The sequence below is a fragment of the Oreochromis aureus genome, linkage group 1 (genome assembly GCF_013358895.1).
Source record: "Oreochromis aureus strain Israel breed Guangdong linkage group 1, ZZ_aureus, whole genome shotgun sequence".
Classification (NCBI taxonomy): domain Eukaryota; kingdom Metazoa; phylum Chordata; class Actinopteri; order Cichliformes; family Cichlidae; genus Oreochromis; species Oreochromis aureus.
Window position 1 is genome coordinate 3,678,686 of NC_052942.1, and position 18,122 is coordinate 3,696,807.

Here is an 18,122-nt window from a genome sequence, read left to right on the forward strand (position 1 = left end):
GCCGGGTCCAAACCCCAGGGATCCTAACAAGGATCCACAAGCAGCCACAGAAATCCTGAACAGGGAGGAGGAAAACCAAATCATTTCATTTTTTCACTTCCATGAAAAGCTATAAATTTTTGTTTTATCTACTTACTGTACTCCGTCTGGGAATAATTAGGTAACAGGATTCATCTGGCCATGAAACTGCTTGTCAGTCAGTTCTCCAGTTGTTTTTGAGCCTCTGAAATTTTTAATGCAATATTTTTATTTTAAAGAATCAAAATGACAAAAAAAAAAAACCCAAAAAACTATCATTGTCCAACATTTGCAGACCTAACCGTATGTTCCCAGTCCTTTTAGCTTCTTATATTTAAGCCAAAAAATATTTTATATAATAAATATAAAATATAATCTCTGAAGTTTTCTTAAAAACCTGAGCATACTATCCTTTCTTTTCACATTTTAATATGCTAGCTCTCAAACTTTTGATGTTGATTTAATGTTTAATTCTTTGAATAAAAAGCATGTTGACAGTGTTTTTGAAAGGTTCTTTATAAATAAAGTTACTACTACTTATAATAATAATAAATTGGATTTGTAGAGCACCTTTCAAGAATCCCAAGATTATTCTTTAAAACATAGTTAATCTCTCTCTGTGTTTGAAATTCTTTAGTCCAATGAGAACAAGGAAGAAAATAAAGCCAGGGGGCCAAAGAAAAGTGAGCGGCGCCAGTTAAAGACCAAGCGCCTGAGGGAGTACACTATCAAGTCCCACTCAAGCATGCCACCCAACAACACCTACGTGAACTTTGAGCGCTTTGCCCAGGTTGTGGAGGACATTGACCAGATGGAGAGCTCATTCATTAGCCTGACAGCAGCCCACGATTCTCTGCAGGAAAATATAGATGCCATGGTTTCTATTTATAATGAAAAGGAAGCCTGCTACAAGGAGGAGAATGAGGCCATGCGCCACGAGCTCTCACAAATCCGCTACGAGTTCCGTAAGGTAGAGGCCTTGAAAAGGAGCCTGCAGGATGACATCCAAGCCTTCAGCTGCAGCCTCGGCGCCATCAGCAACCGCTTCCAGGAGAGACAGAGCCGGTTTGATGCCCTGGCCCTGGAACTAAGCAACGAGGTGAAGTGGGTGCAGGAGGTCATGGGGTCATTTCATACAGGTGAAGGTAGAAGATACCCCAACTGCAGCTTCTCCTCAGCTTTCAACAACGTGAATGAAACTCTGAAAGAGCTTTTAAACCGATCCTGTGAAGGAGAACTGCTCTCTGGGATCAACCTGGACTTTAGTGAAACTGGACAACAAAAATGATTTAAAATACTAAATCACATAGAAAACATTTAAAAGCAGCTAGCAGGATTGTACTGTAGCATGCCCAAATATTTATTACACAAAGATATAGACACACTAAACTGTTTGTTTTATATGTAAATAACAGATTGCATACTTCCATACTGAAACTTTTTTTCATATGAACAAAATCTTCTGTTCTAAAATACTATTAAATGTTAAGCAAAGGCCTCGCTGTAACAATCAACATTCATTTGCTGTATGTTGGAAATAAGTACAGAGATTTTTTAAAAATGCCTTTTCTACTTGTTGTTTCTCATTAAGTCTAAAAGAAAGATTTGCTATTTTGTTATTCTGCCTTAATACACTGCCTGGCAAAAAAGTCGCCACCAAATTAAAAGGTCACACACTCTAATATTTCGTTGGTCCGCCTTCAGCTTTGGGGCATTCACTGTGGCATTGTTTCAATAAGCTTCTGCAGTGTCAGAGGATTTATTTCCATCCAGTGTTGCATTAATTTTTCACCAAGATCTTGAATTGATGATGGTAGAGTCTGACCACTGTGCAAAGCCTTCTCCAGCACAGCCCAAAGATTCTCAATGGGGTTAAGGTCTGGACTCTATGGTGGCCAATCCATGTGTGAAAATGATGTCTCATGCTTACAGAACCACTAATTCACAATTTGAGCCCGATGAATCCTGGCACTGTCATCTCGGAATAGGCCCATGCCATCAGGAGAGAAAAAACTCATTCATGGAATAACCTGGTCATTCAGTATAGTCAGGTTGATTCAAAGATTCAAAGTGTTTATTGTCATGTGTCAGGAGGGAAAAGGCATTTCTCTGTGCAATGAAATTCTTTCTTTGCTGTCCACCCACAGATACAGATTAATATATACAATAGAAATAGAACATATAGCTGGTCAGTGTGCTCTCCACACTGAGGTCAACTGCCCCCACATTCTTGGAGCACATACTGTTGCTGAACCTAGACCCAACCAACTGCAGCAACCCCAGATCATAGCACTGCCCCCACAGGCTTGTACAGTAGGCACTAGGCATGATGGGTGCATCACTTCATCTGCCTCTCTTCTTACCCTGATGCGCCCATCACTCTGCAACAGGGTAAATCTGGACTCATCAGACCACATAACCTTCTTCCATTGCTCCAGAGTCCAATCTTTATGCTCCCTAGCAAACTGAAGCCTTTTTTTTCCAGTTTGCCTCACTGCTTAGTGATTTTTTTTTTACGGCTACGCAGCTGTTCAGTCCCAATCCTTTCACTTCCCTTCATATTGTGTGTGTGGAAATGCTCTTACTTTCACTTCTTGATGCATTCTCAATCATCCAGGAAAGTAAATCTCCAAAAGTTGAATCTGTTCATCTGGACGTAGCGTTTTGTGGGAGAAACGTTTCGTCACTCATCCAAGTGACTTCTTCAGTCTCAGCTGACTGCAGTTTTCCCCAAACCTTATAAACAGTACATTTGCATAATGACTGAAACCAGCCCACTGAGGGAACAATGGGCTGTGAGGTCAGTTCCTTAATCATAATTATGCAAATTCCCATGACCATTGATCAACAATCACTGACCAAAACCCACTGATCAAAGAACACTGATCAATGGCCATGAGTACCATTCACAGAGAGTTGGGGAATGGCTGCAATCACAGCGTTGTAAGATGGTGAAAGATGTACCCTTAGGCCCCCTCCTCGATTCAGAGATGGTCTTTCCCTTTTCACGTAAATGGCCTCCTTGACTCCGCGCTCAAACCAGCGTTCCTCCCTGTCCAGGATGTGTACATCCTCATCGTTGAAAGAGTGTCCACTGGCCTGTAGGTGTAAATAGACTGCAGAGTCCTGGCCTGATGAGGTTGCTCTTCTGTGTTGTGCCATCCGCTTCGCTAGAGGTTGTTTGGTTTCCCCGATGTATAAATCCTGGCAATCCTCCTGCACTTAACAGCGTACACTATGTTACTCTGTTTGTGTCGGGGAAACCTGCAGTCAGCTGAGACTGAAGAAGTCACTTGGATGAGTGACGAAACGTTTCTCCCACAAAACGCTACGTCCAGATGAACAGATTCAACTTTTGGAGTCTCACTTTCACTATTAAACATAGCCCTGAGTCCTACTGTTGTTTTTCTTCAATTTGATTTCACCAAACATTTAAGTGATTGCCGATCATGATTATTCAGAATTTTGTTCCGGCCACATTTCTTCCTCCAAGACGATGAGTCCCCACTGTCCTTCCACTTTTTAATAATGCGCTGGCCAGTCCTTAACCCAATTTTAGTAGTTTCTGCAATCTCCTTACATGTCTTCTCTGCTTGATGGAGCCCAATGATTTGACCCTTCTCAAACACACTAACATCTTTTCCATGACCACAAGATGTGTCTCTCGACATGGTTGTTTATGAAATGAGAAGCAACTCATTGCACCAGTTGGGGTTAAATAAGTTGTTGCCAGCTGAAAGGTAATTGCAATGCAGTAATTGTCCAACAGGTGGCGACTTTTTTTCGGCCAGGCAGTGTATAATGTTCAGGGTCATTTTTAAATGCATCAGATTGTGTTTGCTCGAAATGCTATTTGTTTCCACAAAGGTCCCAAAGAGATCGGTTCCCAAATTAGTACAGTATGTCAGTACTTGATCTGTCTTAAAATTGACACTTTGTGATGTGATGTCTGTGAGCAGCTCTCTGTGCAGTCTTCATCAGCAACATGCTGATCTCTCTCCATGCTGACCAACACCATGTGATCGGATCAAAAGCAGCATGTATTCCTATATTCTGACAGTAATCATTTGCCGTGAAAGCACACATAATAGCAGTATGCTAATAAAATTAAAAATGAAAAGTTATAATAGATCGTTTTTCCAAAGTCACTTTGAATTCACTCATTTTGTGAGACAAAATTTATATTTCTCTTTCATTCAGCTTGCAGCTTATATTCCACACACAGTCCACATTATCATTTGAAAGCTTTTTTTTTTTACCATCCTTTGACTCTGGTATCACTTTTAGAAGCTTTTTAGCTTTTGTTAATTTCAAGTAATTACAATCATTTGGGGGGTTTTGACCCCAGTATAAAGTAGCACACAACATACCAGTCCATAGATTTAATTTCTCCAACCTATCCTGGGTCCTTACCTCCTCCACCCAGGACATGGCCAAAACATATTGCATGTGAGGCACCCACAATACCGGGTGACAAGTCTGAGAAGTTCACCATCATTATAATGAAGGCTGCGATTACATCTAGACTTTCTTATTTAAAATGACTGACAGAGCCCTTACCCTCCACCCCGATTACTGTATGTTACTTTAATGTAGGACCCACCGTAAATGAATTGAACAAAAGCTCAATTTATTGAAAATGCATGGCATGGAAAGAACGAGGCAATAAAGTGTAAACTGCATCCAGGACACGAACAACTGCGTCATACTGTTAATGCAACTTCGAGTCTTTGCAAACATTTGCGCAAACAGCATGCTAATGCTAAGCTAGCCAAGAACTAAGTGATGATAAAGCCCAGCAGCCACACCCTGAACTTCAACAGGTAACTAAAGCATTGATGAGCAATCAGGCTGTTCATGTTTCTAAAGTAGAATCACTGTGGTTTTCATCTTTGTTTTATGCTGTCAGCTGGCTCCGTTCCTCTTCACCATCTACACTGCAGACTTCTCCCACAACTCCACCCAGTGCTTCCTGCAGAAGTTCTCTGATGACTCTGCAATAGTCGACCTCATCACTGATGGGGACGACAGGGAGTACAGAGGACTGACCCAAGGCTTTGTGGACTGGTGCCAGCAGAAAAGATCAACACCAGAAAGACCAAGGAGCTGGTGGTAGACTTCCGCAGGCACAAACATCCCCCACTACAACATCTAAACATTCACGTTATGGACATTGAGGCTGTGGATAGCTACAGGTACCTTGGTGTTCATCTGAACAATAAACTGGACTGGACTCATAATTCAGATGCCCTCTACAAGAAAGGGCAGAGCAGGCTGTACCTGCTGCAGAGACTCAGGTCTTTTGGAGTGAAGGGCCCACTCCTGAAGACCGTAAAAGTGGCCTCAGCCATCTTTTACGGTGTGGTCTGCTGGGGCAGCAGCGTCTCTTCTGGGGACAGGAAGACACTGAACAGGCTGATCAGAAGGGTCAGCTCTGTTCTAGGATGCCCTCTGGACCCAGTGGAGGTGGTGAGTGACAGGAGAATGGCGGCTAAGCTGTCATCCCTGTTGGACAACATCTCCCACCCCATGCAGGAGACTCTGACAGCACTGAGCAGCTCCTTCAGTGGGAGACTGCGGCACCCACGGTGTGGGACGGAGACATTTCGCAGGTCTTTCCTTCCTACTGCTGTCAGACTCCACAACAAAGACTTTGCAGCTGACCAAACACACAAACCCACACATGTGCAATAACACTAAGTGTAATTTTTTTTCTTCTGACAACGTAGTATTTTATTCTATTGTATATAGTATTTTATTCTATTCTATTGTGTACAGTATCTTATTCTTATTATCTTATCCTATTCCAGTGTTTTTTCTTAATTTTGCTACTGTACTCTGTATCTATTATTGTACGATCTACTGTGCAATATAAAACACCTTGAGGCGACTGTTGTTGCGATTTGGCGCTATATAAATAAAATTGAATTGAACTGAATTGAATTACTGTAACTTTGCACTGTCCACTTTCTGCTGTAACAAAATAATTTCCCACATTTGGGACTAATAAAGGTTCATCTTATCTCATCAACTAAGAGTAAGATCATGAGTGTGTTCCTTAGGATGGGGATATGTATTGGTCTGTAGGACTGTATCCTATAGATTATGCTGTTAATTATGTTGTTTTACAGAGAAACACGAAAGTAATGTAATACATAGGATAAAAAAATTCTCCTGGGAGTGATTAAGTAACATACTCCAAATACTCCAGACTGAAAAAGTCACTTGGATGAGTGATGATGTCACGTCTTCTATGACAAACGTGTGAAAAGCAGAAAGCAACAGAGGCTAAACTGACAAAACCCAAACTGGGAAGGAATTAGAAACGAGTACAAAGAAACTAAAAACCTGAGACGTGGTAAAGGCAATGGATGATACAAACAGAGGAAAACAAAGGGCTTAAATACACAGAGGGATAATGAGGGAATGAGACACAGGAGGAGAGCACAGCTGGGAGAAATCACACACAACGAGACCGGGGGAAGCAAAACTGAAAACACTAACACAGCACACGAGACTATCAAAGTAAAACAGGAAACAGGCACAGAGACACGGACTGACACTGAAACAATGAGAAGCACAGACATGAAAACATAACTAGATCAGATGTGACACAAGGAACACAGAGGAAGCACAGAGACAGAAGCCAAGAGACCAAAAACTATACATAACAATGAAATCAAAGACTAATAACTCAAAAACCCAAAATGTTGGGTCACAGACACAGGACCGTGACAGGCGAAACGCTCCTCCCACTGAAAACGCTACGTCCAGATGAGCAGAATCAACTTTTTGGATTTCCTCACCTGGATCATTGAGTTACTGACTTTTAAGAAAAGTATGTTTTGTGTAATATGTGTAGTACATTAACTTTTTTGAGTAATGACCCAACACTGTTCACAACAAAGAGTGGTAATACCTCCAACATACACAAACATCTGCACAAACATTCAGTTCATTTGCAGGACTGTAGCGTCTTTGAAATGCTGCTTCGTGATGGTGGTGAGTCTCAAACTGGAGACAGTGAGAATCAATACAGAATCAAATCGATAAGTCATAATAATGGAATTGCATAATTTTGAAGTATCATCATTGTATAATTATAAAATGATAAAATTCCACTCTTGTGTGTGTTGGTGGGTTTTGTTTTGTTTTTTGCAGAGGTGGGAGTTATCACAGGTGCCCACCCTTGGGCTTCACCCACCTGTGAGTGATTGCACACCTCTCTCTGTTAACCTTGTAAGCCCCTACTTAAGAAAGTGGCTGAACTTCAGTCTTTGTTGGATTACTGACCTACTACAGTCAGTGTTCAACACCACGTTCCTCCACTATAGTTGTCTTATTCTACTTTATCCCTTTAAACCCTAACCTAATTTACCCTTTAAACCAGGGTTAAGCAAGAACACTGCGGCACACCGGCCCTTGAGGCCTGGAGTTTCCCATCCCTGCTTTGAACCCTAATCCGTCACCGGCGATGGGTTAGGGTTTAATGGGTTATCCTGTTGAGAAAAGCTAACCTTTGTCTTCTTGTGTGCACATTCCTGTGGCAAGATTCCTCCGTGGTTAGCGGTGAGTTAATCAGTGTTTCTGGATCTGAATTGTTGTTTGAGTCCAAGTTGAAAATAAATTCATGGAATTTTATAGATGAGTCCTACGACTGACTCCTGTCTGCTGAGCGGACTAAGGGCCTGGAAGCCAGTACATGGCAGTGGACCCAAGCGCAAATACCAAACAGAAGACATCAATGGAATATATGAGTTTTATTGCAAAAACAAGAATAACAATGACAAGGGGACATAGGATGGGACGTGAGCACGAGGCAGAGAATCACTGACGTGAGGCACTGCAACAGAGGGATAGTGTAGGTAGATATGGGGATGATGAGCAAGAACCAGAACGAGAGAGGGATAGTCGACTTGATGGCTTACTAGCAGGTGTAGGTTGTTAAGCTTAGAGGGGAGGCAGCCGAGGGAGCGTCCGACAGGTGAGTTAAAGAATGCGATTCCAACCTTAAGTCCAGATGATCCAGAGAAGACAGCAGACAGGTGGACAGGCAGGTGAAGGAGGTAATTAATTAGATGCCAAGGGTGAGTCTGTGGAGACGTTTGCAGAATCTTGCCAAGAAAACCAGTGTTCAGGTAATTGACTGCAGGTAAGCAAAGTGATGACTGGACGAGGAGAACAGGAGGTAGCTGACAGACTAGCAAAGAACAGATGGCAACGCTGGTCTTTAAGTACAGCCTCACTGGAGCCGTCGATGGAGGGCAGACCCAGGCAAGCACCAGCAAACAGGAAAAACACCAGACGCTCACTCAGATCCTAAAACTCTCGGACCCTGAACGACGCACACTCTAGATGCAAGAAGCCCAGCTAAACGGACATAAAGTCTCCCCCCCTCCCCCTGTCCCCATATCCAGCACATAAACCAAAAATAGAGCAAAAACACCTTTAAGCCATTTATTGTAGACATAAGTGACTCCGGATGGGAGCAGTGTTTTTGAGGTAGATTATCTGAGTTTGTGTTGAAGCTTAGTTCTATTTTGTGTGCCATTTTGGCCTCGGCACAGCCTGACAATTTACCAATTTGCTGAATAATATATACAACAGTGGTTTTTAAAGAAAAGTTGTTTCTGTGGCTCCTTGGGGAAGTAAATGCCTCTCCCGTGTTTTGTACCAGCCCCCTGGATGGGAAACAACAGCCTCCTGCTAATGTAAGAAAGGCTTCCAAAAAGGGAGAAACAGCTATTTTTAATTTATGCCCTAGTTTAGGTTGTATGTATACCTTTTCTTTAATTTGTCAATACTGTACTTGTGTTTTATTTTTGGTTTTTTGCATTTACAAAAAAATAATTTGTTTAAAAATATTATTTTAATATGGCAACAAAATGGTTGGTTTTGTTTTTAAACAGATAGTATAATATAGATATATTGCAATTTAAGAATGGAAGCAAATGTGCAGTTCGTTTTCAAAGACTTTTTTTCTCTTTTGAATATGTATCATTGTAATTCATAAGACCAAAGTGTCCTAGCAAATTAATCAGTGGAATCATTGACAGAACACAGAACAAATTGAATACAGCTCAAATTTTATGGTAATTTTTAACTTGTTCTTTTTAGAGCTGATCTTATTTTCTGCAGTACATATTGTTATTCTATAACCAGAGTCTAAATTTTGTTTCAATTTAAAGTCCATGGCAAATATGTGGTCTGGTTTCCTGTGACATACATACATCTTAGGAAAAGTCAAAGTGTTTGCTGACGTGTTCCTTCTTCCTCAGGATTATGCGTCATGATTCAGTCTCTCCCGGTGGATTCCTAGAAATTAAACTGTGCAACCCAGCTTACACAGAGCAATATTATCACAAATTATACCTTGACTTTGATACATTTAGAGTTCTGTTTATGATCACCTGATGAATAATTTGAAATGTAATTTCAGAGCTGGGTTGTCATTCACTGTGCTTTCATTACCTTGAGCATCACTTTTCACGCTATACAAAGTCTTTGTCATTTCATCAAAATGATTATATAATGATATAATAAGCATATGATAGAGGTCATGTAGAAGTGGCAAAATCATTGAAACTGGAAAAGAGTATAAACCTCTTTTATTCTTAAATCCCTCACAAGTGAGTCTCCAGTTATGAGGTTTTTCAGAGATGCTGGAAGATGAAGGGTGTGTTGAGTTACCTGAAGAAGGTCCCATTCCCTGAGACAAATGGGATGGACCTACTCACCTTCGGATGATTTGTAGAGCAGGTGGAAGAAGCCAGGAACCCGAGTTCACAGCTGAGCAATGGTGAAGAAGAGCATAGAAGGTCTGTCGCAAGTGGAGGGAATGCCTGCTCATCCAAGATGTTGAAAACAAGCTTTGTGGCAAAGCTCCAAGTGAACACAGCATTTATTTACAGTGAAAAAGTGAAACGGGGTTAAATTAGGTTGGAACAGTTGGAAGGTCCAGTAAATTTGATAAAAGTACTGTAACACAGAGCAAACAGCAGGCAGACAAAGTAAAAAATTAACTGCTGGAAAGTTGAACATTATCAGGTAAAGAGCCTGATGTTTTTCTCAGCAGCTGACGGGAAGCAAATCAGAGCTAAACTTAGAGAATATTGGACTTTCAAAGTGCAAAGACCACTTCAAGTAAATGCCCATTTTTCTCCTCAGATGTTTGATGTGGAAGTGGGTAACACAAAACTGTTAGGGTCTAGTCAGAGTCATTTCAAGGAAGCAACACTGCATGAAAAAAATGTAAATTTTCCCTTATTATTTTTATCTGAAAAAGGGCTATTAGAAAAATTAATTGTTCAAGCTGAGGATCGAATGCTATAACATTGTTTTCCAAATTTTTCACATGTAACTGTCAAGGCGGATGGAACGGACTCAGGCGCAGAAGCAGGCTTTTCAGAGTTAAAGGTCAAAGGTTTATTTACAGTCACCAATGTACAAGATATATACAAAGTGCAGGCAGGGGAATCCAGGACTCCAGGGAAAGGTTGGGAGGGGAATCCACACACGGATGTTTCTATCCCATCTGTTGGAATGCTATGTTGTGACACATTTGTGAGTTGCTATATTTATTATATTTGAGTGAGGGCAGAGTTAGACTGATGCAACTCTTTAGTAGGATTGCAGTAAGGGTGTCAGTCCAGTTACATTAACCTTTAGTCTTTGATATTGTAATGTTTTCCTTGTTCTTGTTCTTTTTCCTGTTCACAAAAACCAACCCACATCCTGATATACCTTTTTGTATCATTGTCAGCCTCCTACAGCAGATATCAGCATTAACCTGACCCACATCATTCTAAGCAAAATGGTCCTTTGACCAGTGAAGTTAACAAATGTGTGCAGAGACTAGAACAGATCAACTCTCCGGTGCCCAAGGGGGCTTTATCTGTACATAAACCAATCTTGCACACCTGAGTAAATCCAGGAGGTGAAGAGAATCCATGAGCCATCACAAATTATATTATCTCGTCCTGCCCTGACTCCACTGCTTACACAGTAAAAAAGCCACTAACAGAGCTGAATTGAACACTTTTTGAGATAAGATTTGATCCCGACCTACAGAGGTCAGGCTCTGTGTTAACTTTTAGATTAGAGTTAAATGTGTTAGCGCTTTTAACAATGTAGTGTCAGTGTTAATCACAGTCACATTAAGTTAATCTTTACTCCGTCTAGAGTTGAAAGATTCCATTTTTCAAAGTTAACCTTTAGTCAACATGATGTTAAAAAGTTACTTTTCCAGAGTTAATATAGTTTCAATCTAGTTTTTTAAAGTTCACATTTATCACTGTAATCCTGGAGCTGGATATTGTTGTGTTAAGACTACACACCTTTGGAGGGGGAGTTGCAAGTTTGATTCCCACCCTGTATCCAGTAAGGGTCCTGGCTAGACCCCCCATGCTAAAACCAATCCCTGGAATGGTGCGGCTAAGTCTGCAGCCTGTATGCAGCTTGGACACAAGCATTTCACTACATTTCACTATATGTTGTACTGTGTATGTGACAAATTAGAATTTTAGATTACACTGTGTTTTACACAGTAGATTACACTTAAGTGGCATTTATTTACTCTCCATTAACTACTCTTTTCTACTCTGTAATATTCTTGTCAATTTTCTTGATATTTATTTATAATCACCTCTGTTAATCCTTGATATTTATAATTGAGTGATCTGTATATATTACTGCTATTTCTTAAATGGGTAAAATCTGTAACATAATGTATTGTTTGGAGTTTAGTCTGTTACTGTTACTATTTTTACCATTTCTTCTTGGAGCAACTGTAACCCACATAATTTCCTTAGGGATTAATAAAGTATTCTGATTCTGATTGTTTCAGGATGACCTGCCATTATCCAATGACACATCTGTTTACCTGTATCTTTTGCTCGTTTCTCCTCCTCTTCTTTTCTCTTTTTTCTAAACTGAGCACCTGATGGCTTTGAACTTTTCTTGTCCATCTTCCATTGGTTTTAATTTTGCACTCCAGTATGAACACAAATCCCCCAACCCGAGGATCACCACAACATAACCTACACCTTAGTTCACAGATTCACTTTGTCTGGGGTTTATTTCTGGGATTTTGCACAACCCAGGATTCAAATAATGAATACATAATGGGCTTGGATTTACAACATCATGAATAAAATGTGCTCTATTTGGAAGCAGGTGCCCCCCTCCCCTTTCGACAGGTTGTGTGTGAGACTTTAAATCATCAAACTGTAAATTATAAATTTTAAATTGGTCCTTATTTTCTTTCTCTTCTGATATTTATTGTTTGTTTACTTGCACTGCTGTAACTGGAGCCTCGTCCTCTCGTCTCTCTATATACTGGACTGTATGTAGCGGAGATGACAATAAAGTTTACTTTGACTTCAGCAGCGCGCAGGCGCACCGAGGGCTCTAGCGCTCAGTTTTCGCATATAGAATTTTGAAAAAACATCGGTGCAAATTATAAGTCTGTATCATAATGTCTGGTGTTTTCGTGTTTGTTGGTTTGTTTTTATTTTGTTTTATTTTGCGAGTTGGTTATTAGATGCTGCTCCAGCCAGCGACTGAATCCCCCGCCGCCCCGCCCTCTCCTCCCTGTGCCGCAAGCAGCAGGCGCACCTCGCTAACGGAGGGCGCCCTTACTCCCAGCAAATGGGCGATAGAAAACCGATCGGTGGCTATGCCATTCCCAATATGGCATCATGTCGGGGCAGCATGAATACGAGTACATTTTTTTTTTTTTTTTGCCGATGCCCGCGATGCCGCCCCCCACCACGATGCCGCCCCGGTGAACCGCCCGTGTCGCCCGTATCAAAAACCGCTACTGATTGAAATGTAATTACAAATGTGCAGCAGGTCACCAAAGAAAACAAGGTACAATGTCTTGATCAGTGGACTTTGATCAGTGGTTGTTGATCAATGGTCATGACAGTTTGCATATTAATGATCAAGGAACTGACCTCACAGCCGGAGTGCAGCGGCTGTGAGGTCATGGGAGAAACGTTTCATCACTCATTCGAGTGACTTCTTCAGTCTCAGCTGACTGCAGGTCTCCCCCAAACTCATACACAGTACATTTGCACAATAACTAAAACCAGCCCACAGTCAGTGTTGTGCCATTCTCTTACCCAGAGGTTGTTTGGTTTCCCCGATATATAAATATCTGGGAAGGAGCCTAAAGAAAGCACCAGCCGATCCAGGAGAGAAGGACAACTACTGCCTAAGTGAAAACCTTTAGTGATCCTGTAGTGTCTGGAGTATCGGCACAGTTTAGGTGCATTTTTTTCTAAACACAGCGCATCTGTGGCTTTTAAACCCCAAAACACACTGCACCAAAAATTGACCCACCCCAAGGATCGGGTCCCCTGACACAAACAGAGTAATATAGGGTATGAAGTGCCAGAAGGATTGCCAGGATTTATACATTGGGGAAACCAAACCAAACAACCTCTGGCTAAGTGGAGTTAATGTTCCTATATTGCCACAGTGGGTCCTCCTGCTGCATGACAATTTCCAGCCTCATGTGGCAAGATATGCAGACATTTCCTGGAGAATGAAGGAATTGATACCATTGACTTACCCCCCTGCTTCCTCTGGAATATTATCTTTCGGTCCATCTGATGGCGCCAGATTGCACTTTAGACTATCCAGGAAGTCAGTGATGCCCTGCTCGAAATCTGGAAGGAATCCCTGAAGATATCGTCCATTGTCTCATTAAGAGCATTACCAGACATTGGAAGGCATGCATACAAGTGTGTGGAAGCCATAGAGTTGCACTGAAATTTCTGCAAAATGATCTAGCCTGGAACATAATTTTTTTTGTTTCACTTTCATTTTTGGCATGTCTTTGTATTCAGCCCTTTGTAGGTTGAACATTTTCATCAAATGATACGGCATCCTTTTGTTCTCAACACATTACCCAATATCTACATAGGAATTATTTTTTTCCCTCACTGAAATTTGATGTGTTTTAAAGTATTCCTTTAGTTTGCTTGACCAGTGTACAATATCCGGGTAATCCGATCAGAAATAACAATAAATAAATACATACATAAACAAACAAATAAATAGAGAAAACAATTATACTTGAAATTTTGAAAGACGAGAGCTAAACATATTAAAAACGTGCTTCTTCATTTACTTGGGTATGAGTTTTAAGTTATTCAAACACTCACAGTAAGGTTGAGTTTTAAGAGTATTTATGTGATAACAGCTTTGACCTGTAATGGTACAGAACAGAATGACGCTGTCAGGGTGAGGCCTATACCATAAATGATAATTAAAAGTGACATGGCAGCGAAATAAGCTGACCATGAAGACTATCATGAAGCCCTTTGTCTCTGTGGTCGTGAGCTACTGTGTGTTACTGCTGATGGTTTTGAGCACATGGACACTCAGAGATAATAAAGGGAACATACTGACCAGACAAACGAAAATCAGACAACTAGAGAAGCAGACAGGCAGATAGAGAGATAGACAGGTCTCAGCGTCATAGCCCGGGGCTGGGGCTCTGTACGGGGTTGACAGTGAACACACTGCCGCTTGCAGGATTCACTCGCTGCAGGACGAGGCGGGCGGAAGCATGGAAATCGTTCCATGCCACTGTCTCCTTTCACGTTAACGTTACCGCTACGGCATTGACCATACTGCCTTTGTTTGAAATGAAGCTCAGTTGGATTGTTGTGTAACCGCACAGAGAAAAGGAGGCCTTTCGCTATACTGGTGAGCGAGCTTTTTTCCCAGCTAGCGTTAGTCAGCTGTAGCTAGCAAGCTAACACACTCGGCGCTGATGATACAGCAGATAAGCCAGGCTAATACTGGCCAACATAGCTCACCTTTCACAAACCTGTGCTTTATGTACAGCTATGGATGCTCATAACTAGATTGTTCCCCTCCCGGTTACACCCGCACATGAAGATGTCACGTTTATGTTTAGGTATTTTAAGCTTTGGCTAACTGAGGGTCGTCCAGAAAGTTAGCTACAATCGCTGACAGTAGCAGCGGTCGATAGTTGTTTGTGTTGTGTTTTGTTTTGCCTCGTCTCAAAACTAACCACTAACATGTAGCTTGTGGTTTTGACGCAAGCGCTAGCAGTGCTGCTAAGCTCACTGCCATTTCTGTTACTTTGACAGCCCTCTGCAGTGCTGTCACTTTGTGAAACTATTAGCTGCTGGTGATTATCATTGCAGAAAAACAGTCTTTCCAATCTGACACAAGAAGCAAGTTACTAAACCGCTCGTCATTCAAGCCAGCTGTGTCACACCTAAGTATCATCCGGTGGGTAGCTGTTTGTTAACCTTAGTTAGAAGCTACAATAAAGCAGCGTTAACACGGGCCGTTGCTCTACGTTAATGGTATCTGAACATCTAAGTGCTGTCTGTAAGCGTTTCAGTTGACATGTTGACCACGGTTACATGACCTGACACTTTGGTTGTCTACACTACAGCAGAAAACTTTATAAAATTCACGTAACCCTTCACGTGTGTCTTAGTTAGCACACATTTTGAAGTTTTTAAATCTTAAAAATGTAAAAAAAATGACCATGTAAATCAAATATAATGGAAAAAAATGCCATACTACAATGAAATGTACCATGACGACATTCCAGAATTGTAGTTATTTAGTTTCTGATTCATGTTTCTACACAGATCAGCTAAAGCCTTTAAACCACCGAGATTTGAAGCAAATATTGATTATCTTGCCACATTGCAATATTCTGCTGGGAAAGACTGGATCCTAGCCATTGTGGATGCTATGCTGACATGTACCAGGGCACTCCCTGACATCAGTGGCCTCCCCCTGCAGACAACACAAACTGCCCAGGATGGGCTTGAGGAACATAATAACCAAAAGCTTTGACCCAGTCTTTAAACTGTCCAGATCCTCATCTGTTCTAAAGCAGTATAGGACACATTAGGCTGCCCAGTCCAAAAGACCAAGCCCCAACACATGGCCCAACATACAGTAAGATGGAACCATAATGCAATATAGTAGATGTTTGTATTGCTATTTCATTCTCGATTTCAGAATTATTACAGCCCCAGTTATAACAGAACACCTTTATAGTGTTTCAAACATGTCAGGCTGACTTTATTCTCAAATGTACGACTAAACTTCACAAACAACAGTAGTGATGAATGTAATCATGGTACAATGGAGTATTTATTTTATAATGGGTCATATCAACACGACTGTTCTCTGACAGCTGTTCTATAAGAGGGTACATATATAAATTTAATCAAAACAAATTTAATATTAACGTTTTGCCCACTCCATGTTTTCAGGACTGATGGCTCCAGAGTAACATGCCATGGCTTTAATGATCCCCCCTGTGAAACTGAAATGGCTGGAGCACCTGAACAGCTCATGGATTACCGAGGACAGCGAGTCCATAGCCACACGGGAGGGAGTTTCTGTGCTCTACTCAAAGCTGCTGGCCAACAAAGAGGTTGTACTGTTGCCCCAGCAGGTGCTGTGTCTGAAGGGCCCCCAGCTCCCAGACTTTGAGCGTGAGTCCCTCTCTAGTGATGAGCAGGAGCACTACCTGGATGCTCTGCTCAGCAGCCAATTGGCATTGGCCAAGATGGTGTGCTCCGATTCCCCGTTTGCTGCCGCTCTGCGGAAACGTGTGCTGGTGCTTCAACGCGTCTTCTACGCACTTTCCAACAAGTATCATGACAAGGGCAAGGTTAAGCAGCACCAGCACTCATTGGAGAACAACTCGGGTTCGGCTGATCTGCACTCTGTCAGTGAGCGGCCACGGTCCAGCACTGACGCCCTCATCGAGATGGGTGTTCGCACTGGCCTGAGCCTTCTCTTTGCTCTGCTGCGCCAGAGCTGGATGATGCCTACTGCACCAAACCCAGGTGGAAGTCCTGGGAGCAACATAAACTTGTGTAATGATGTCATTCACACAGCCATTGATGTTGTTAGCTCCCTGCCTGCACTCTCTCTTGCCAATGAGAGCAAGATCCCACCAATGGGACTGGACTGCCTGTCCCAGGTTACCACCTTTCTGAAGGGAGTGACAATGCCAAATTCTGGGGCAGATATTTTAGGGCGGCGGCTGGCCTCAGAACTACTACTGGGGCTGGCTTCACAGAGGGGTTCTCTGCGCTACTTGCTGGAGTGGATTGAGATGGCTTTGGCTGCATCAGCTGTGGTCAGTACAATGGAGCAGAATAAGTTGCTACAGAACCAAGAAGGCCTCATTAGCTATGATTGTTTCATGAACATCCTCATGCAGATGAGGCGCTCTTTGGTAAGTAAATGTTAACAATATACCTATTACTTTTTAGTATTATAAATCCAGTCAGAACTGGTAATATATGCATTTCATTCCTAATCTCTACAAGAAATGGTATTCTGCAAGAGTATAAGTGTTATTAAGTGCAGTGTCCATGCTTTGTCTTCTTTCAGGGCTCCTCAGCAGATCGTAGCCAGTGGCGAGAACCCACACGGACCTCTGATGGCTTGTGTTCATTATACGAGGCGGCACTCTGTCTTTTTGAAGAAGTAAGCAAGCAGCATTTTTTTCTTTTAAGAAATTGTATTATTGGGCCAAAAATAACACCTTATAATGGCAGTAAAAAAATTATTTACTTTAACTTTTGGTGTTGAGTTGGGTAGTTCTGTTGCACTCTGGCAAAAATATTCATATTCATATTTAATACTGAAATCCTGAGCTGAAAAGAAATCAACTGGACTTCAGGCTCCTCAGCCTTCACTCACATCTTGTGTCAGGTGACCTTAAGTAGGGATGGTAATCAAGAACCGCAGCAGTTTAGTTCCTTGGAATTGTTAGTTTTCCCATTGATTGTGCTTTTTGGTTCTACTTGCACTTGTGCTACAATCAGCTGATTTCAATTCGTGTGTCAGAGGAGGAAAATAGTGACACAGTCTACAGCTGGATATGGACATTACTTTAATTTTAATTGCACAAAAGGATGAGAGCACAAAAGTATAGTGGATACTGCACCCAGGACAGAGGCGACTGCATAACACAACTTTGGCTCTTTGCGAACATCTGCACCGACAGAATGCTAATGCTAATGCTAAGCTCGTCAGGAACCCAGAGTGGTGTTCAAGCTGAGTAAATGTCAACCCCA

At 41.7% G+C, this 18,122-nt stretch overlaps 3 protein-coding genes across 13 annotated transcripts in view; 2 read left to right on the top strand and 1 right to left on the bottom strand.

The window, feature by feature from the left end:
• Positions 1-2,350, top strand: part of dapk2a (death-associated protein kinase 2a) — a 34,796-nt gene extending 32,446 nt beyond the window's left edge. The window contains exon 8 of the mRNA XM_031757710.2: positions 656-2,350. Within this exon, the coding sequence (XP_031613570.1) occupies positions 656-1,306 (651 nt within the window). The 3' untranslated portion in view covers positions 1,307-2,350. The remainder of the gene's footprint in view (positions 1-655) is intronic.
• The window catches only part of si:ch211-112g6.4, a 61,498-nt gene extending 51,533 nt beyond the window's left edge, over positions 1-9,965 (bottom strand). For 2 of the 3 annotated variants that reach the window (XM_039621267.1, XM_039621322.1), the window contains exon 1: positions 9,756-9,965. The gene's annotated coding sequence lies outside the window, so the exon portion shown is untranslated. Of the gene's footprint in view, positions 1-9,248; positions 9,330-9,755 lie in introns of those variants that run through there. The other variant, XM_039621348.1, reaches the window with a different exon arrangement.
• Positions 9,966-14,516: 4,551 nt separating this feature from the next.
• Positions 14,517-18,122, top strand: part of herc1 (HECT and RLD domain containing E3 ubiquitin protein ligase family member 1) — an 82,188-nt gene continuing 78,582 nt past the window's right edge. For all 9 annotated transcript variants that reach the window (XM_031757684.2, XM_031757685.2, XM_031757690.2 and 6 more), the window contains exons 1-3: positions 14,517-14,736; positions 16,299-17,275; positions 17,434-17,529. In XM_031757684.2, coding sequence (XP_031613544.1) covers positions 16,325-17,275; positions 17,434-17,529 — 1,047 coding nt within the window. In that variant the 5' untranslated portion in view covers positions 14,517-14,736; positions 16,299-16,324. The remainder of the gene's footprint in view (positions 14,737-16,298; positions 17,276-17,433; positions 17,530-18,122) is intronic.